General features: G+C 42.8%; 1 protein-coding gene across 1 annotated transcript in view; it reads left to right on the forward strand.

Moving 5' to 3' along the window:
- The window catches only part of FRAS1 (Fraser extracellular matrix complex subunit 1), a 660,838-nt gene that overhangs the window by 390,528 nt on the left and 251,432 nt on the right, over positions 1-18,878 (forward strand). Inside the window, exon 18 of the mRNA XM_040324225.1 lies at positions 6,910-7,083. Coding sequence (XP_040180159.1) covers positions 6,910-7,083 — 174 coding nt within the window. The remainder of the gene's footprint in view (positions 1-6,909; positions 7,084-18,878) is intronic.

Here is an 18,878-nt window from a genome sequence, read left to right on the forward strand (position 1 = left end):
ATTAAACTTGAGATCCCCTTTAACATTTTGTGTCATTAGGATTTAAAGGGTCACTAAAGGAATTTTTTTTTTTTAGCTAAATAGCTTCCTTTACCTTGCTGCAGTCCTGGTTTCATGTCCTCAGTGTTCGTTTTTGCTTTGATGTTGCTGTAAATCCTCTCTGTTCTGGACACTTCCTGGTTGCCTGTTTCCTGATAACCACAGTACTGGGAGATTTCTCACGGTGGTCACTAATCAAGGAGGTGTGATTACTGTGTGTAAAACGAAACTGGATTGGTGCTGAGGAGTTTTAGACAAAGTATCACTGCTCTCTATTGGCTGACTGCCCTCTAGTGGCTCTCTGTACATCAGAGAACCAGCAAACAATAGCAAAAACGAAACTACACTGCAGGCACATTATATGATTGTTTTTTTATCAATTTTTAATCATTTTTAAAAGGAATCAGTTAACTATTATGTCTCTATGCCCTGTAAACAGTCATTTCAGCTAAAAAATTTTTTTCCTTTAGTGACCCTTTAAAGGCCCAATGCACCTAAACTACAGCTTAATATATAAAAAAGTAGATTAGTCAGGATTGATAGCAGGACAGAGCATAGCTTTTGGGGAGGACCAGCCAGTCTGATCTTCCCCTTTAGTGCTCATTTATATGTACATAGGGATCTGTACATCCAGGTAGAGGGCCATGTTTTTTTCCCCGGAGGAACAGGTGGTCTGTACAGACATGTATTTAAAGCTGTGTCCCGCACGGATGTACACTTAGGGGTGGTCATGAAGATCTGGACAGCCATCAGCCTGCCATTGATGTGGCTGCATAGACCACCTTTGCCTCCTGGGTGGATAAACACGGCTCTCTGCATGCGTGTACAGAATCGCGCACTCATGTTATGCATCCTAAACGTTTTCTATTAAATGTTTATGTATTTTTACATAACATAGTGAAGCTGTAAAGCGCTGCGTAAATTGTTGGCGCTATATAAATCCTGTATAATAATAATAATAATAACACTTCTTTTTTATTTAAAGCGGAGGTCCGGTTATAAAAAAATAATTAAAAGTCAGCAGCTACTAACACTGTAGCTGCTGACTTTTAATAAGGAGACTTACCTATCCTGGGTTCCCTCGATGACGGCAGCCGAAGCCGATCAAACGCTCGGGTCTCGACTGCCCCGCCGCCATCCTCTGTGAGGGAATCAGGAAGTGAAGCCTTGCGGTTTCACCGCCCGATTCCCTACTGCGCACGGCGGACCAGGAAGTGGCAGATTAGGAGGATCTGCCTAGCAACAGGCACTTCAGGTATAAATAAAATAAAATAAAAAATTCTTGGTGGAGCTCCGCTTTAAGCTGAAGTGGGAGGTCAATTATCAACATGTACAATTCAAAGAAATCTAAAATAAGAACTATTACAAAACCTTAAAATTTCTTAGTGACATTCAGAGTATTACTTGACCTTAAGAAGGGTTATGCCCACTGGCCACTCAGTAGATAATGATCACTAATGACTCTGGGGACACAATTACAAACACTTACTGTTGTTGCTGTGAACAGTAAAAAAAAAAATATGACCTATATTTCAGCACTTCGGTATAGACTTGTAATCATTTATGATAACATATACAACTTTGTGTGTTCATGCTACTTTATTATTTATGCACCCACATTTCTCATGTGGTAACCTATAAATGCAGAACAGTTTATTTATACTAATGCATCAGAAAAATAATTTAAATAACAAAGATTAAACAAGAAAAACTGTAGGGAAACCATATTGTTATAACAAGAGTGTAGGATTCAAGACACCAGTGTCCTGTGTTTATTGCCATGAGGCCTGCATTATGAACGTACACTAAGGAATGTGGATTACAGAAAATAATGTGGGCTAAATGGCTATGGAGTACTTAATGAGTTATGTTGAATGATGTGGATGTACAAGTAATCATGAGGACTAAACAATAGCTTCCTTATTTTCTTAATGAGTTATATTGGTGAGTGATTGAGTGTGTGTGTGCGTGTGCACAAGAAGTGAATGTGAACTAAACAACTGTAGAGTACTTTTAGTTATGTGGAATACCTTGGATGTATAACAAATAACATGCTGAACGAATGAAGAACACGTTCTCACAGTTATGTTGGACAGTTTATTTGTATCCAGTAGGTGTTAAGTGAATTTTGAAATTTTGAACAGCATTGCATTTTTTTGGAGATCTTGGCACAACCAGGATACTGCAGCCATGAGTTTGTTGTAAACTCAATACACTCTGAAGCCTCGTACACACGACCGAGGAACTCGACGGGCGAAACACATCGTTTTCCTCGTCGAGTTCCTTGTTAGGCTGTCGAGGAACTCGACAAGCCAATTTTTTCCATTCCCGTCAAGGAAATAGAGAACATGCTCTCTTTCTCGACAGTTTCCTCGACGAAAATGTACACACGACCAGTTTCCTCGGCAAAAAAATATCTCCCAGCAAGTTTCTTGCTGGTTTTTGCCGAGAAACTTGGTCGTGTGTACGAGGCCTGAGCATACTTCCAGGAAGGGGAAGTGGTTAAACATCCCACTTAGCTTTCCCCTTCTATGTAATATTAAGCAGAGGCCAGGTGAATTATATTTTCCATAAATAACCTGTCTGTATTGGGCTGAAAGATTTTCTAGATGTGCATACAGTCTGTCCTAACAATGTGTTAAAGATCTCAAGACTTGGGTGGTGCATTGTATATAAATGGACATATAGAAGGGGGTTTGAAAATGCACTTTAAGCCGAGAAGTAGAAAAAGGTAATATATTTTCAAGGACTGTAGGCTTGCATATGGTAGGTTAGCTATATATATTTCAAGATGAGTGTAGCAAATCCATGGTTTTTACGTTTTTACAGTTTCCTTTTGCATTAAAAGGTGGAATTCCCTTCAATGGAGGAATAATACGTAGAACTGGAGGGCCACATCAGGGGTTCTGAAATTCAAATTTAGCATATGCTCTGACAGCACAGAAGTGCTTAATTTCACTGGGTTTTTACTAGCTAACTGGCTTTTGGGGCTTTTAGAGCATGGGCAATCCAGCCTATTTTTTTTAACTTTTTTATTGGGTAAAAGTTATTAAATATAAAAGAGACATTTTAGTTCTGAGTGGATGGTGGTGGGCTTAATAACTTCTGGCCTCCTGTATTTCTTAGCAGCGAAAATTTCCATTCCAACGTAATGACTCTACTGCACAGCCCTTAGGCCCCTTTCACATGGACGGCTGTCCTGCCACATTTAAAAGCATGTTTATTTTCTGTGAAATTCAAGACTCCAGGCACAGCGATCAGCTGCATTTGTACAGTGTGATTAGCTGTGGTTGCGTTTAGCTGCGGCACAATATTGAACGGGGATCCGACTTGGATCCCTGCCAATACCAGGCACTGTGTTTGGTATGAATCATGAGGGGGAAATCCACGCCAAATTTTAAATAAAAAAACAGCATGGGTTCTCCTCCAGGAGCATAACAGGCCATTAGGTCTGCTGTGGATTTTAAGGGGAACCCCATACATCGAAAAAACGGCGTGGGGGTTCTCCCAAAATCCATACCAGATCCTTATCCGAGCATGCAGCCCGGTCGGTTAGGAAAGGGGGTGGGGACGAGTGAGCGCCCCCCTCCTGAACCGTACCAGGCCGCATGCCCTCAACATGGGGGGTGGGTGCTTTGGGGCAGGGGGACGACCTGCTCCCCCCTCCCCAAAGCACCTTGTCCCCATGTTGATGGGGACATGGGCCTCTTCCCGACAACCCTGTCCGTTGGTTGTCAGGGTTTGCAGGCGGGGAGCTTATCAGAATCCGGGAGCCCCCATTTAATTAGAGGGTCCCTAGATCCTGGCCCCCCACCCTATGTGAATGAGTATGGGGTACATCGTACCCCTACCCATTCACTTGGAGGAAAAAAAGTGTAAAAAAAACACACTACGTAGGTTTTTAAAGACATTTAGTTGGCAGCTCCGGGGGTCTTCTTCCGACTTCAGGGGTCTCTTCTTCTGCTCTCCGCTGCCTTCTTCCTTCTGCCGGGCTCCTCCGCCATATTCTTGCAGATCTTTTACTAGCGGCAACCCGGTCTTCTGTGTCGTCTTCTCCGGTGTCCTTCTGCCATGCCGGCGGCCCGGTCTTCTGCGTCGTCTTCTCCCCTCTTCTCCGGTGTCCTTCTGCTGGTGCCGCTGGCCTGGTCTTCCACATCATCTTCTCCCCTTTTCTCCGGTGTCCTTCTGCCGGGCTGCCCTGCTATCTTCTTGCAGCTCTTTTACTAGCGGTGGCCCAGTCTTCTGCGTTGTCTTCTTCCCTCTTCTCTTCTTCAATGTTGACACAACGCTTCCTCCCGCTGTAATTCCGGTTGCGCAACAATTTATATAGGCACGGGGCGTGGTCATCAGGTGATATCACTCAGTGACCCTGCCCCTTATGTCGTCACCACCCAGAGCATGATGGGACTGTGTCATAAGAGGCCTATATAAATCGTTGCGCACCACACACCTGGAATTACAGCGGGAGGAAGCGTCATGTCAACATCGAAGAAGAGAAGAGGGAAGAAGACAACGCAGAAGAGCGGGCCGCTGCTAGTAAAAGAGCTGCAAGAAGATAGCGGAGCAGCCCGGCAGAAGAACAATGGAGAAGAGGGGAGAAGACGACGCAGAAGACCGGGCCGCCGCTAGTAAAAGAGCTGCAAGAAGATAGTGGTGCAGCCTGGCAGAATGAAGAAGGCACCGGAGAGCAGAAGAAGAGACCCCCGAAGTCGGAAGAGGACCCCCGAAGTCGGAAGTAGACCCCCAGAGCTGCCTAATAAATGACTTTAAAAGCCTGTGTAGTGTGTTTTTTTTTTTACACTTTTTTCCTCCAGGTGAATGGGTAGGGGGTACGATGTACCCCATACTCATTCACCTAGGGTTGGGGCCCCCTTTTTAAAGGGGGCTCCCGGATTCCTATAAGCCCCCCGCCCGCAAACCCCGACAACCAACGGCCAGTGTTGTCGGGAAGAGGCCCTTGTCCCCATCAACATGGGGACAAGGTGCTTTGGGGTGAAGGGGCCGCAGGTTGCCCTCCTGTCCCAAAGCACCCACCCCCCATGTTGAGGGCATCTGGCCTGTTACAGTTCAGGAGGAGGGGGGGGGGCGCTCGCTCATCCCCACCCCCTTTCCTGACCGGCCGGGCTGCGTGCTCGGATAAGGGTCTGGTATGGATTTTGGGGGGACCCCCACACCGTTTTTTCGGCATAGGGGTTCCTTTTTAAATCCATATCAGACCCAAGGGCCTGGTATGCTCATGGAGAGGAACCCATGCCGGTTTTTGATTTAAAATTTGGCGTAGAGTTCCCCCTCATGATTCATACCAAATGCAGCTGACACAGTGCACTGCGGTTATGTGCAGATAGCTGCGCCAAATCGTTCCTGGAAGCAGTCAATTTTATTTTTTCTATCTGCACCAAACCACAGGTAACGAAACCACAGCTTAACGCAGTGTGTGAATGGGGCCATAGGAAAGCATTGTGTGCTTTTAGCTGCTGTAGAATCTGCAGCTAAAAACACCATTGTATCCGTCCGTGTGAAAGGAGCCTTATAATCCAGACCCCCCTCCCAAGCTTCTTTGTCCTTAGTCAAACTGCAACTCAAACTTTTCCTTGTGATAGTGTTAAGCCCTGTACACACGATCGGTCCATCCGATGAAAATGGTCTGATGGACCGTTTTCATCGGTTAACCGATGAAGCTGACTGATGGTCAGTCGTGCCTACACACCATCGGTTAAAAAAACGATCGTGTCAGAACGCGGTGATGTAAAACACAACGACGTGCTGAAAAAACGAAGTTCAATGCTTCCAAGCATGCGTCGACTTGCCTACAAACGATAATTTTTTTTCTATCGGTTAGGTATCCATCGGTTAAATTTAAAACAAGATTGCTTTTTTTTAACCTATGGATAATTAACCGATGGGGACCACACACGATCGGTTTGGTCCAATGAAAACGGTCCATCAGACCGTTCTCATCGGTTTGACCGATCGTGTGTATGCGTCATTACAATCAGCAATAAAACCCCAACAGAGGTTCTCACCTTTTCCCACACTGCTAAAAAAATATTTGCTGTATGGGCCCCATTTGAGGAATGTTTCTGTTTTCCACTGATCAAATGGACACAAACTGACTTATTTAAATGGGAGCACAGGCAACAAAATGAGATGACATAAGATCTCACCCTTACCCACTCTATACATGATTTAGAAAACAAGTTTTGACTGGTGTTACACACTTATTTTGTGTTAGATTGTTTGTTTACCGAGCAAAAACATACATGTCAAGGGGGCCATTTGAGAAGCATACAACATTTAATCTATTATAGCACTTTAAAACTGAATGGCTGCCTATCAGAGTGTGAGAGCTGAATGTGACATTTATGGCAGTCACACTTGATCATTATGGAAAATATTAGCATCGGGGTATGTGTGGGGTTATTATTCAACTTCTGCCATTATGGCATTAAATTTAATTGAATATATTTAAACAGATGTTTGTATAGCTTAAAACTATGATCTCTAAAGAGATGTTCATATTAAATGGTAATAACTAATTGTTCTAATTGATAAATCTCTCAGCTGGCAGATGACAAGGCTTATCATTGTTAGAATTAATAAAAAAAGGAAAAGGGAATAGGCTAAAAGAGTTTATGACATGAACATTGTAGCTAATATTATTTTTGTGTTTCATTGTGAAGCTGAAGCCCTCATTAGTTTATTTGTACAAAATATGTGTCTGTTTTCCTTTTATCTGAGCTCAAGAAATGATAACATTTTGTCTTCGGTAGTGCCAGATCATAAAGTTAATATAAAACGTGTTTGTTCTTCCTTTAAAATCATCATGAAACCTCACTGAGGCATCCTGTTCTCTGCTTCTTACATCACCAGCTTGCCATCCATCTTGTCGTAGCTGCCTGGGCCCAGAGGACTCCCACTGCACACAGTGTATAAAACCAGAGGACTCGCTTCAGGCAGTTCAGGAGTACAGAGGAAAGCCTTATGGGACGTGCCAGTCTCATTGCAAGCCTCGTTTTTTCATGGACAGTACCGGAATATGCCAGGGTAAGATCAACATAAGTATAAAGATATAATCCAAACTTTCTCATTGCTTGTTTTCATAATACTGTCACGTTGAGGTAAAGCTGCTGACTAGAACAACTGGTAATCAAGATAATGATTTGGTTAATGTTTTCTGGGGCTTCTTGCACAAGACATGAATAAGTTATACGTGCTCCTGAGTATTAATGTAGTCCACAATGTTATTTTAATTCCTTTGCTCTGCTATATTGTAATAGATAGCATGTAGTGTGAATAATAAGGGCTGCATGAAATGGTGTTATTTTCTTATAGGAAAGCAGTACTTCTGAAATAAAGCTTATTTTCAGTACCCCTATCACAATGGAAATATGCAGGGTGCCATTGCTAACCTAATCTAAAAATGCCATTGAATTAACCTGACAGTAGGGCAACTATCCTAACTGTCATAAAATTATATATTCTAGTGTGCTGTTCCATGAATTCATACCATTTAATAAATGAAAATAACTCACAATAACACATTCATGTGAAGAATCCCAAGACAATGAAGTTAAATCAATAGTGCATTAACAAAATATAAAGTGCATAAATCTTATATAAAGTGCACCATTTTTTATAAGGTGCGTAAATTAAGAATAAAAGTCCAAAACTGCAATAATAGTGCCAGGTGTGCAGTCCTCCATACTTTTTTCTCTCCTTATATGAGAAAAAAAAAAGATCACACCACTAAGAAGTGTCATCACAAAAAGTTAAGAAAGTTTCTTAGCAGATTCTCAGATCTCACATAGAGATTGCAAAGGGCCTCAGCATCCAAAAGACGATCCGGGAAACAGAATGCTGTCCACATTGCTAAGGCAATGCGCTCAACAGAGGGATTAAAATACAAAAGGAGGCCCTATTCTAACATGCAATTATAGAAATAAAGCATGACAAGTCCTCTTTATGGAGACATCTGGGGTCGATAAGACCCCAGATATGTCTTCTACCCTGGAAAGTATGAGATTAAAAAAAAAACCTTGATCTCAGCCTTCTAGGGCAGGGGTCTCCAAACTATGGCCCTCCAGTTGTTCAGGAACTACAATTCCCATCATGCCTAGTCATGTCTGTGAATGTCAGAGTTTTACAATGCCTCATGGGACGTGTAGTTCCGCAACAGCTGGAGGGCCGTAGTTTGGAGATCCCTGTTCTAGGGGAAAAAAATTTCATCTGTGAGAGCCGAAAGTGATGTCATTATGCTGCTTCTGACATCCCAGGATCATAAAGATGCCCCGGGGACCATCCGGTCTTCGGCCAGCTCTGTGGTAACCCGAAGGCGCCGCTGGATAAGATGCTGGGCTCTCCAATTGCACAGGAGAGCTTGAGGAAACACCAATGGGCGGCAGGAGGGGGGGGACACACCGTACTGCCTGTGAAAGCTATTGTGTCTCAGAGCGTCTCTGAGTTCTCCAGGAAGCGATGGGAGCCACCAGCGCCCCCGGACCTCTGGCCACATACAGTACTGTATACTGTACACCAGCGGCTTTGCTATAAATATACACCAGCGGCTTTACATGGATGAGCACCAGACTCCTTGACATTGTGAGTGTAATTCTTTTTTTTTACATGAAACTACTGCTCGTATATCAACAGCACTCACATTTCAAGTAAAAAATAAAATAAAAAATTAGCTTGTCTTGCAAAAAGCTTGTATACTCGCAAACCAAGATATCACTGTATTTACATATTTTTTACAAGCAATACGTGCATTTTAAAGCAGCCCTGTCAGGGCTAAAGGCAATTTCCTAAGGAAGGTGCCGTTCAGGAGAAGAGGTATTATACCTCTCCAGAGGACTGTGTCTCCTACCTTTCTTCTTCCAATGCCTATGCCCCCTTCTATGCAGTCTGTTGTGATACGGGGTCAAAAGGTGGAACAAAGGCATCCAACACTAGAGAAGTGTTGAATGCCAAAGAGACAAATGGATGCTGCATTCTGAAATGGGAGTAAAGTAGTTGACCTTAACTTAAGTAACAAACTCTGATTGACCTCTGGCTGCTGGACTAAGAAGCAATTAATCCTCAAAGTTCATAAAACAGTTACTTTGGTTAGCAGCCTTATCTCACTGTGTTCACTCTTTCAGAAGCAATTTGGCAACCTTCAAACCTTTTAATGTAAGCACAGTGCACCTGCTTGTTGTTTACATTGGAAGGCTGGAAGCTTTCCAAATGACTGCTGGAATAAAGAAAGTGAGATCAAGGCCATGTTTGCCAAGTAGAGCTAAATGGTTATGTGCATTAAAGTGAGCAGGCCAGCTAGGGGCCAGCCTAAGCCAAGGTCTAGACAAAAAACAATCCCTAACTGAGGTAAAGCTGTTGGAAATCTGATTACAATCTCACCACAGTGAATTTTTTAGTGATTTGGAGGATGAATTGATGCACAGTGCCTATAGCTAGTTATACTGTATGTGCATAGCCTCGCTACAGATTTACCTAAATTTAGGATTACCGCAGATTAACACACTGAAGGTGTAAAATATACCTGAAAACAAATCAGGCCTTCAGAAGCAGCGGTAACCCCAATAGCAATCAGATGTTTACTACCAGAAGAATAATCACGGGTTGTTTTCAGCACCTCAAATTTTTATTTTCCATACATTGTGTGTATCATTTGCCTTTTGTCGGATTTGTAGCCCACATCTCCAGCATGGTGCATTGTTGAAAAGCTTAAAGTTTTTTATTTTCCATTTTTACGGTGTTTTTAATCTAAAGTTGTTAATTTTGACTATGAGAATCAGAATCTTTAAGAAATATTTTTTATACTTTGTCCTATAAATAGTGGTGGGATTCTCTAAACTCTTTTTGAAAAATACCTACATTAATTTTGTAGTAATCACACAACTTTTAAAATAATTGTCTTTAACTACTTGCCGACCAGCCGCCGCAGTTATACGGCGGCAGGTCGGCTCTGCTGGGCGAGATCACGTAGCTATACGTGATCTCGCCCCTGATCCCGACGTGCATCCCGGAGGGCGCGATCACCCCCGGGCACCCGCAAACGCTCGTTACAGACCGAGAACCGCCTGATAACAGATGTATGAACATCGATCTGTCATTTCCCCAAGTCAGTCCCACCACCCCTACAGTTAGAACACACCCAGGGAACATGATTAGCCCCCTGGAGTTAACCCCTTCCCTGCCAGTGGCATTTTTATAGTAATCAATGCATTTTTATAGCACTGATGGTCCCAAAAATGTGTCAAAAGTGTCCGCCATAATTTCGCAATACCGATAAAAATCACTGATCGCCGCGATTACTAGTAAAAAAAATAATATTAATAATATTAATAAAAATGCCATAAAACTATCCCCTATTTTGTAAACACTATAACTTTTGCGCAAACCAATCAATAAACGCTTATTGTGATTTTTTTTACGAAAAATATGTAGAAGCATACGTATCGGCCTAAACTGAGGAAAAAAATAGTTTTTTTTATATATTTGAGATATTTATTTCAGCAAAAAGTAAAAAATATTTTTTTTTTTCAAAATTGTTGCTCTATTTTTGTTTATAGCGCAAAAAATAAAAAACGCAGAGGTGATCAAATACCACTAAAAGAAAGCTCTATTTGTGGGAAAAAAGGACGCCAATTTTGTTTGGGAGCCACGTTGCACGACCGCGCAAATGTCAGTTTAAGCGACGCAGTGCCGAATCGCAAAAAGTGGCCCGGTCATTGACCAGCAATATGTTCCGGGGCTGAAGTGGTTAAAATATGATCATATGGTCTGCATGTAGGCAGGTATTTAATACCATGAAGGCATGTGGTGCCACAGTATATTCTGTAAAGAATTGATTGTAGCGAGGATCTGTTATTACATTTACTGGTAATTCAACAGCACTTAATAAATGTCTTGATGAAAAATGTTCTTCTCCTGGAAATCCATCCAAAAAAGAAGCAGATGCCAGCTGGCAAAACTATATACAGTTGCCAGGGCCAGAGTAGCTTTATAGAACAGAACAGTTTCCTCTTCTCAACTATATTCAGGGTCATATAAGAAGACATATTACATTGATACAACTCTAACTAAAATATAGTCATATATACATTATTATTTACATCTGTTAATGGAGATTTCACATTCATACGCATTATCTAACACAATAAATACTATGGGCCAGATCCACCGACGAAGTACGCTGGCGTATCTACTGATACGCCGGCGTACTTTCAAATTTCCCGTGTCCTATCGTTGTTTTGAATCCTCAAAACAAGATACGACGGCTTCTGGGTTAGATCCGACAGGTGTACGTCTTCGTACACCTTCGGATCTAAGATGCAATACTTCGGCGTCCTCTGGGTGGCGTTTTCCGCGTCGGGTATGCAAATTAGCGATTTACGACGATCCACGAACGTACGCGCGGCCGTCGCATTTTCTAACGTCGTCTGTAGTCGGCTTTTTCTGGCGTATAGTTAAAGCTGGTATTTTGCGGCGTATAGGTAGAATTGCGTATAGGTAGTATGGCCGTCGTTCCTGCGTCGAAATTAGAATTTTTTTTTTTTTGCGTAAGTCGTCCGTGAATAGGGATGGATGTAACTCACGTCTAAGTTAAAAAAATTACGTCCTAGCGACGTCATTTAGCGCAATGCATGGCGGGAAATTTCGGGACGACGCATGCGCAGTTCATTCGGCGTGGGGACGCGCTTCATTTAAATGAAATCCGCCCCCAACCCGCCCAATTTCAAATCCGCCACCAGAAATACACTACGCCGCCGTAACTTACGGCGCGAACTCGCTGAGGATTCGAATATACGCCAGGTAAGGTACGGCGGCGTAGTGTATCTCTAATACGCTGCGCCGATCTAAATGTATGTGGATCTGGCCCTATTTCTCCAAATCTTAGTGTGAACAGAACTATAGTTTCAAAAGGTAAATAGGAAGGTATTAGAGACACAGACATGTTTTATATATTTGCACATTTTAAATGTGTGCGTAATACATGAAACATGTTTGGACAAATTAATGATTATGTCAGTTTGAATGCTGCACTTTAATTTATCCATTCGGCTTATAGGTAAGCCTATAATAATCCTTACCTATAGGTATTGAAAATATCTCCTAAACCTGTACAGTTTAAGAGGATATTTCCAGTGCATGCAGCCAGTGACATCAGTGGCGCATGCGCTCTGGATGAACGGCCCATGTGTGCTGTTCTATCCGAGCCTGTGCCGTGAACGGTACAAAACAGATTATAGCGCACACATGCAAAAATGACATTTATCCTGCAAGGCTAGTTAAAAACACCTGAACATATTCAAAAATACGGGGGTTTGGTCACACTATATGGTCATATAGTGCTAAGCCCACTTACTGCGACAAAGTACCCCGAATTAGTGGGTCCTAACCTGTTGATAGAATGAAAGAAACTAGTGTCTCAACCTTGGGAGATAAACTCCTCTATATGGGAGAACTGAAGGGATTCCTCCTTTTTGTTTCAAATTTTCTTTATTAATCTTTTCCATTACATTACATTTCATACAAATCAGTATATAAATACTTTAAACATACAAATACAGTGCCTTGCGAAAGTATTCGGCCCCCTTGAACTTTGCGACCTTTTGCCACATTTCAGGCTTCAAACATAAAGATATAAAACTGTAAATTTTTTTGAAGAATCAACAACAAGTGGGACACAATCATTAAGTGGAACAAAATTTATTGAATATTTCAAACTTTAACAAATAAAAAACTGAAAAATTGGGCGTGCAAAATTATTCAGCCCCTTTACTTTCAGTGCAGCAAACTCTCTCCAGAAGTTCAGTGAGGATCTCTGAATGATCCAATGTTGACCTAAATGACTAATGATGATAAATAGAATCCACCTGTGTGTAATCAAGTCTCCGTATAAATGCACCTGCACTGTGATAGTCTCAGAGGTCCGTTTAAAGCGCAGAGAGCATCATGAAGAACAAGGAACACACCAGGCAGGTCCGAGATACTGTTGTGGAGAAGTTTAAAGCCGGATTTGGATACAAAAAGATTTCCCAAGCTTTAAACATCCCAAGGAGCACTGTGCAAGCGATAATATTGAAATGGAAGGAGTATCAGACCACTGCAAATCTACAAAGACCTTGCCGTCCCTCTAAACTTTCAGCTCATACAAGGAGAAGACTGATCAGAGATGCAGCCAAGAGGCCCATGATCACTCTGGATGAACTGCAGAGATCTACAGCTGAGGTGGGAGACTCTGTCCATAGGACAACTATCAGTCGTATACTGCACAAATCTGGCCTTTATGGAAGAGTGGCAAGAAGAAAGACATTTCTTAAAGATATCCATAAAAAGTGACGTTTAAAGTTTGCCACAAGCCACCTGGGAGACACACCAAACATGTGAAAGAAGGTGCTCTGGTCAGATGAAACCAAAATCAAACTTTTTGGCAACAATGCAAAACTTTATGTTTGGCGTAAAAGCAACACAGCTCGTCACCCTGAACACACCATCCCCACTGTCAAACATGGTGGTGGCAGCATCATGGTTTGGGCCTGCTTTTCTTCAGCAGGGACAGGGAAAATTGTTAAAATTGATGGCAAGATGGATGGAGCCAAATACAGGACCATTCTGGAAGAAAACCTGATGGAGTCTGCAAAAGACTTGAGACTGGGACGGAGATTTGTCTTCCAACAAGACTATGATCCAAAACATAAAGCATATCCAGGTGTTAGAATGGCCAAGTCAAAGTCCAGACCTGAATCCAATCGAGAATCTGTGGAAAGAACTGAAAACTGCTGTTCACAAACGCTCTCCATCCAACCTCACTGAGCTCGAGTGGTTTTGCAAGGAGGAATGGGCAAAAATTTCAGTCTCTCGATGTGCAAAACTGATAGACATACCCCAAGCGACTTACAGCTGTAATCGCAGCACAAGGTGGCGCTACAAAGTATTAACTTAGGCCTCGTACACACGAGGAAACCGGTCGTGTGTACATTTTCGTCGAAGAAACTGTTGAGAAACTCGACGAGCCAAAAAGAGAGCATGTTCTCTATTTCCTTGACGGGAATGGAGAAAATTTGCTTGTCGAGTTCCTTGGCAGCCTAACAAGGAACTCGACGAGGAAAACTATGTGTTTCGCCCGTCGAGTTTCTCAGTCGTGTGTACAAGGCCTCAAGGGGGCTGAATAATTTTGCACGCCCAATTTTTCAGTTTTTTATTTGTTAAAAAAGTTTGAAATATCCAATAAATTTCGTTCCACTTCATGATTGTGTCCCACTTGTTATTGATTCTTAAAAAAAAATTACAGTTTTATATCTTTTTGAAGCCTGAAATCTGGCAAAAGGTCGCAAAGTTCAAGGGGGCCGATTACTTTCGCAAGGCACTGTACATGGACGGTCTCAATATACTCCCTATATAAAAAGGTCTCATTCCATCGGTAGACATCATACTAAATAGTCTACTCATCCTGTAGTCAACTTATCTAGAGATTAAGCTCCCTATGTTCTATTTCCCAAGCTGAGGGGGAACACTGGAGGGATATGGGATAGGGGAGGAGAAGGATGAGGGAAGAAAAAAAAAAGGGGGGGGGGAGGGATGAAATTATATATTATGTGTTAAGGATCTGGAATACTAAAGCCAGTGTTCTCTAAAGTGCAAGTACAAGGTGACCTGTGCCTATAAGGGATAATAAATAATACAATTTAATATTTATTATGTAATTAAGATCTAGAATACTAGAATCAATTCTCAATAGTAATAAGTACAAAAAGTGATAAAGAAAAAAAAACAAAGAAAAGCGTAGACTCGTGTTGATACGTGTTAATAAAGATTTGGTGAAGAGAAAAAAAAAGAGAGGGGGAGGGGAAAAGGGAAGGGGTGAGATTATATATTATGTGCTTAGGATCTAGAATACTAGAATCAGTATTCTCTAAAGTGCTAGTACGAAGTGACCTGTGCCTATACAGGGAAAAAAGAGGGAAAAAAAAAACAAAGGGGAGGGAAGGGAATAAAATTATATATTACGTGTTCAAGTCTAGAAAACTAGAATCAGTCCTCTCTAAAATGCGAGTACAAAGTGACCTGTGCCTGGAGAAAAAGGGAGAAAAAAAAGGGGGGAGATAAACTTGTGTTGATAAAAATTTGGTGAAAAAGGAAAGAGAAGAAGGAAAAATAAATAAATGAATAAATAAAAAAAAAATGGAAGGGGAATAAGGGGGGCTAAACCTATACCCCCCTAATGCCCCAGTCCATCAATAAAGATTTCTGTTTCCTTAAACTCTCTCCAGCCTCCCCAGATCTTATCAAATCTTGGCCTACATTCATCTTGAATTGACAGTAGCTCCTCCATCACTCTAATTCTATCCACCTCTCTAAGCCATTTCCCTACTAATGGAGCTTCTTTTTTTTTTTCAATTCTTTGGTATTACTGTTTTAGCTCCATTCAGTAGGAAAGGGATCAGAGACATTCTGTATTTTTTTCTTGATAACCTCGTATTATGAAACCGGAAATACCAAGGATCCCGTTTCACCTCCAGTCCGCCTATCTTCTTTATCAGACTTAATACCTCTCCCCAGAATATCTGTATCAAGGGGTACTGCCACCATATATGGGCATGGGTTCCCTCCATCCCACAATCTCGCCAACAAATGAAGGGATTCCTCCTATGCACTGGTGGCCACTAATAAGAGGTAATGAAGAGGGGGAGGGGTGCTCCAGCCCAAGAGACCTGGTCAGGGTCTAATACAAAATACAAAGACATACTTGGGGGGGCAAACCCCAAAAATGCTATACATCTAAGATGGTGCTGCTATAAGACCAAAGACAGTACAAAACAGATTATAGCGCACACATGCAAAAATGACATAATAATACACGGTGCCTCTTCTAACTCCTCCTCTTGGGCCTAAAAAAATAAAACATTCCTCCACGTTACAGTGGGTGACCGCGACATTGTGTCAATCTCGCTCCCTTTCTTGGTGAGATAGACCACCTGCGAGCCCTATCTTGGGAGCCAGCACCGAGCTGGCTTGCCGCAATAGAGACAAAGCCGTCATAGAAGCGACGGGAGATCCGACTTGGATTCCCGCCAATTCTAGCGTCGGCATTTGGTATGCATTCCTGAGAGGGAAAACTCCACGCCAATTTTTAAATAAAAAAATCGGCATGGGTTCTCCCCCCAGGAGCATACCGGGCCCTTAGGTCTGGTATGGGTTGTAAGGAGACCCCCCCCCCTACGCCGAAAAACCGACGTAGGGGGTCCCCCTACAATCCATACCAGACCCGTATCCAAAGCACGCTACCCGGCCGACCAGGAAGGGAGTGGGGACGAGCGAGCGCCCCCCCCCCTCCTGAGCCGTACCAGGCTGCATGCCCTCAACATGTAACAAGTAGATTATGCGCAAAAAGTTTCAGAGCATTGTTATCGGAGCATAGCATAGTCAGTCTAAAAAGTTGAAATCAGTGAAAGTTCCAGCTGTTTGGGGTGGTGATGCGGGATGTGCGGGTATGTTAGAATGGGAGTATGCACACAGGGCTGCCGTCAATAAGGAACAGAAACCATGTTCCAATCTATCAGACAAACAAGGAGAGAGGCGCCTCTGGGTGCAGTACTTAAAACAATTTTTAAAAAATAAAATTAAAAGAACCACAAGTGAAAAGAGCCACTCACATTTTGGTGGTCAATCGAAAACGTGTGGAAACAATTTTTCAGGAGGGTAGGTAGGTATCATCTGGTGGTGTCCTTTCCCTTTGTCCCTGGTACAGCGCTGTGGGATGCAGGGGATCTGTCCTTCTGCCGCTGGTGGAGTCTGTGATTTTCGGCGGTGGGCAGGGGGATCCTGTGCAGGCGCTGCGAGCCGTGTGTGCCGATGGACGAGCAGGGATGACGTCACCAGGAAAGCGACGCGTTTCTGAATGCTGGCCGCGAATGACAGGGCTGCCGCATTCCTTTCTCAAGCTCAACATGGGGGGGTTGGGTGCTCTGCGGCAGGGGGGCGCACTGCGGGGCCCCCCCACCCCAGAGCACCCTGCCCCCATGTTGATGAGGACAGGGCCCCTTCCCGACAACCCTGGCCGTTGGTTGTCGGGGTATGCGGGCGGGAGGCTTATCGGAATCTGGGAGCCCCCTTTAATAAGGGGGCCCCCAGATACCGGCCCCCCCACCCTAAGTGAATGAGTATGGGGTACATCGTACCCCTACCCATTCACCTGCAAGAAAAGTGGTATAAACACAAATAAACAACACAGGTTATTAAAATATTTTATTAGTCTGCTCCGGAGGCCCCCCCTGTCTTCTTTAGCTCTTTCAGCAGGGGGGGCTTCTTCTTCCGCTCTCCGGGGGTCTTCTCCGCTTTCCGTTGGTCTGCTCCGCTTTCCGGGGGTCTTCTCCGCTCTGGGGGTCTTCCTCTATCTTCGCCGCTCTCCGCTGTTGACTCGGCGCCCCCCTGTTCTTCTCGCGCTGTCCGGTGCCTTCTCCTTCAGGCCGCTGTTCTGTGACGTCTTCTTCTCCCTTCAGGCCGCTGTTCTGTGACGTCTTCTTCTTCTCCCTTCAGGCCGCTGTTCTGTGACGTCTTCTTCTCTTCTTCTCCCTTCTTTCGATGTTGACACGCCGGCTCTTCTCGCTGCAATGACAGGTTCGCGGCTTGCAGCCGACTTATATAGGCCTCACAGTCCCATCATGCTCCGGTACCTACCCACATGATACCTACCCACGTGGGTAGGTACCGGAGCATGATGGGACTGTGATGTCGTAGGTGGCCTATATAAGTCGGTGCGAGCCGACTTATATAGCCATATGACGGCCTCCCAGAGTTATCCGACCACGCTGTAGCCATCATTTGGCTATGGCCCGGTCAGCAACTGGTTAAGCAAATAAGTTTTATTAATTAAAATCACACTTACAAGCATATATAATGCATCAGCTTATAGTTTAAACAGCGGGTCCGCGGTTTCCATGTCCCTTGCGGTTTCGGCTGTCAATCAGTCAACCGTCTCTGCCCAACGCATGTCATTATGGTCACATGACTTCCTTTAGGGGTATCTCTGTGTATGTGTTCCTTTTAATGCCAATATGAGCATGAATGTTTAATTTTTTTTTCTACTTGGTTTCACATTTGAAGAACTGTCCTAATTTGTCTGTATCATTTGTTTACAATATTTAATTGGATCTTGAGAGACAATATACTAGACATGGTACAGACATGGGGCATGTGAGCATTATTGTAACATCCACTTAAGTGAAACAGTCACATATGCTTACTATTAATGGCAATAGATTAATAGAATAAAAGTTGTTGTATGTGTGATATATATATATATATATATATGGAGCAAAAAGAGAGAGTGTTTTTCTCAATTAACCAATTTTTTTATGAGTTACTTGATCGTTCTATAGGCTTCATTATTGAATTGTCAGGCCTGTGTGATTTCAGCTAGAACTTAGAATTTTGATGTTCATTCAGCACATTTTCTGACAGGGAATCATATAGTGAATAAAATGTTAATGTAAAATGTTATTCTGACAACTGAAAAAATGCTATACTTATTCCTGTGGTTCCCAAAAGAGACCTGCAAGAGTGGTAAGAATCAGAAGTTCTTACATTCCCAGATATAACAAGTCAAAACATTTCGCAGGGCTTGGCCTTCTAAATAATAAAAGTGTTTGAATTTTTAAAACCAAATTCCAGACAAATCTTTTTTTAGTTTGTTTAAGATAAACATGAAAAGAGTAAATATAGCTGTCTAACTCTTCTGGTGAAATTTGAATCCCAACTTCAGGAAATATTAAAATTCTCCCACTACAAGGGTAAAAAGCTTGTTTAACGTCTAGGGGACAGAAAAGCACTTTTACTTA

This window comes from Rana temporaria, chromosome 1 (assembly GCF_905171775.1).
Source record: "Rana temporaria chromosome 1, aRanTem1.1, whole genome shotgun sequence".
NCBI lineage: Eukaryota > Metazoa > Chordata > Amphibia > Anura > Ranidae > Rana > Rana temporaria.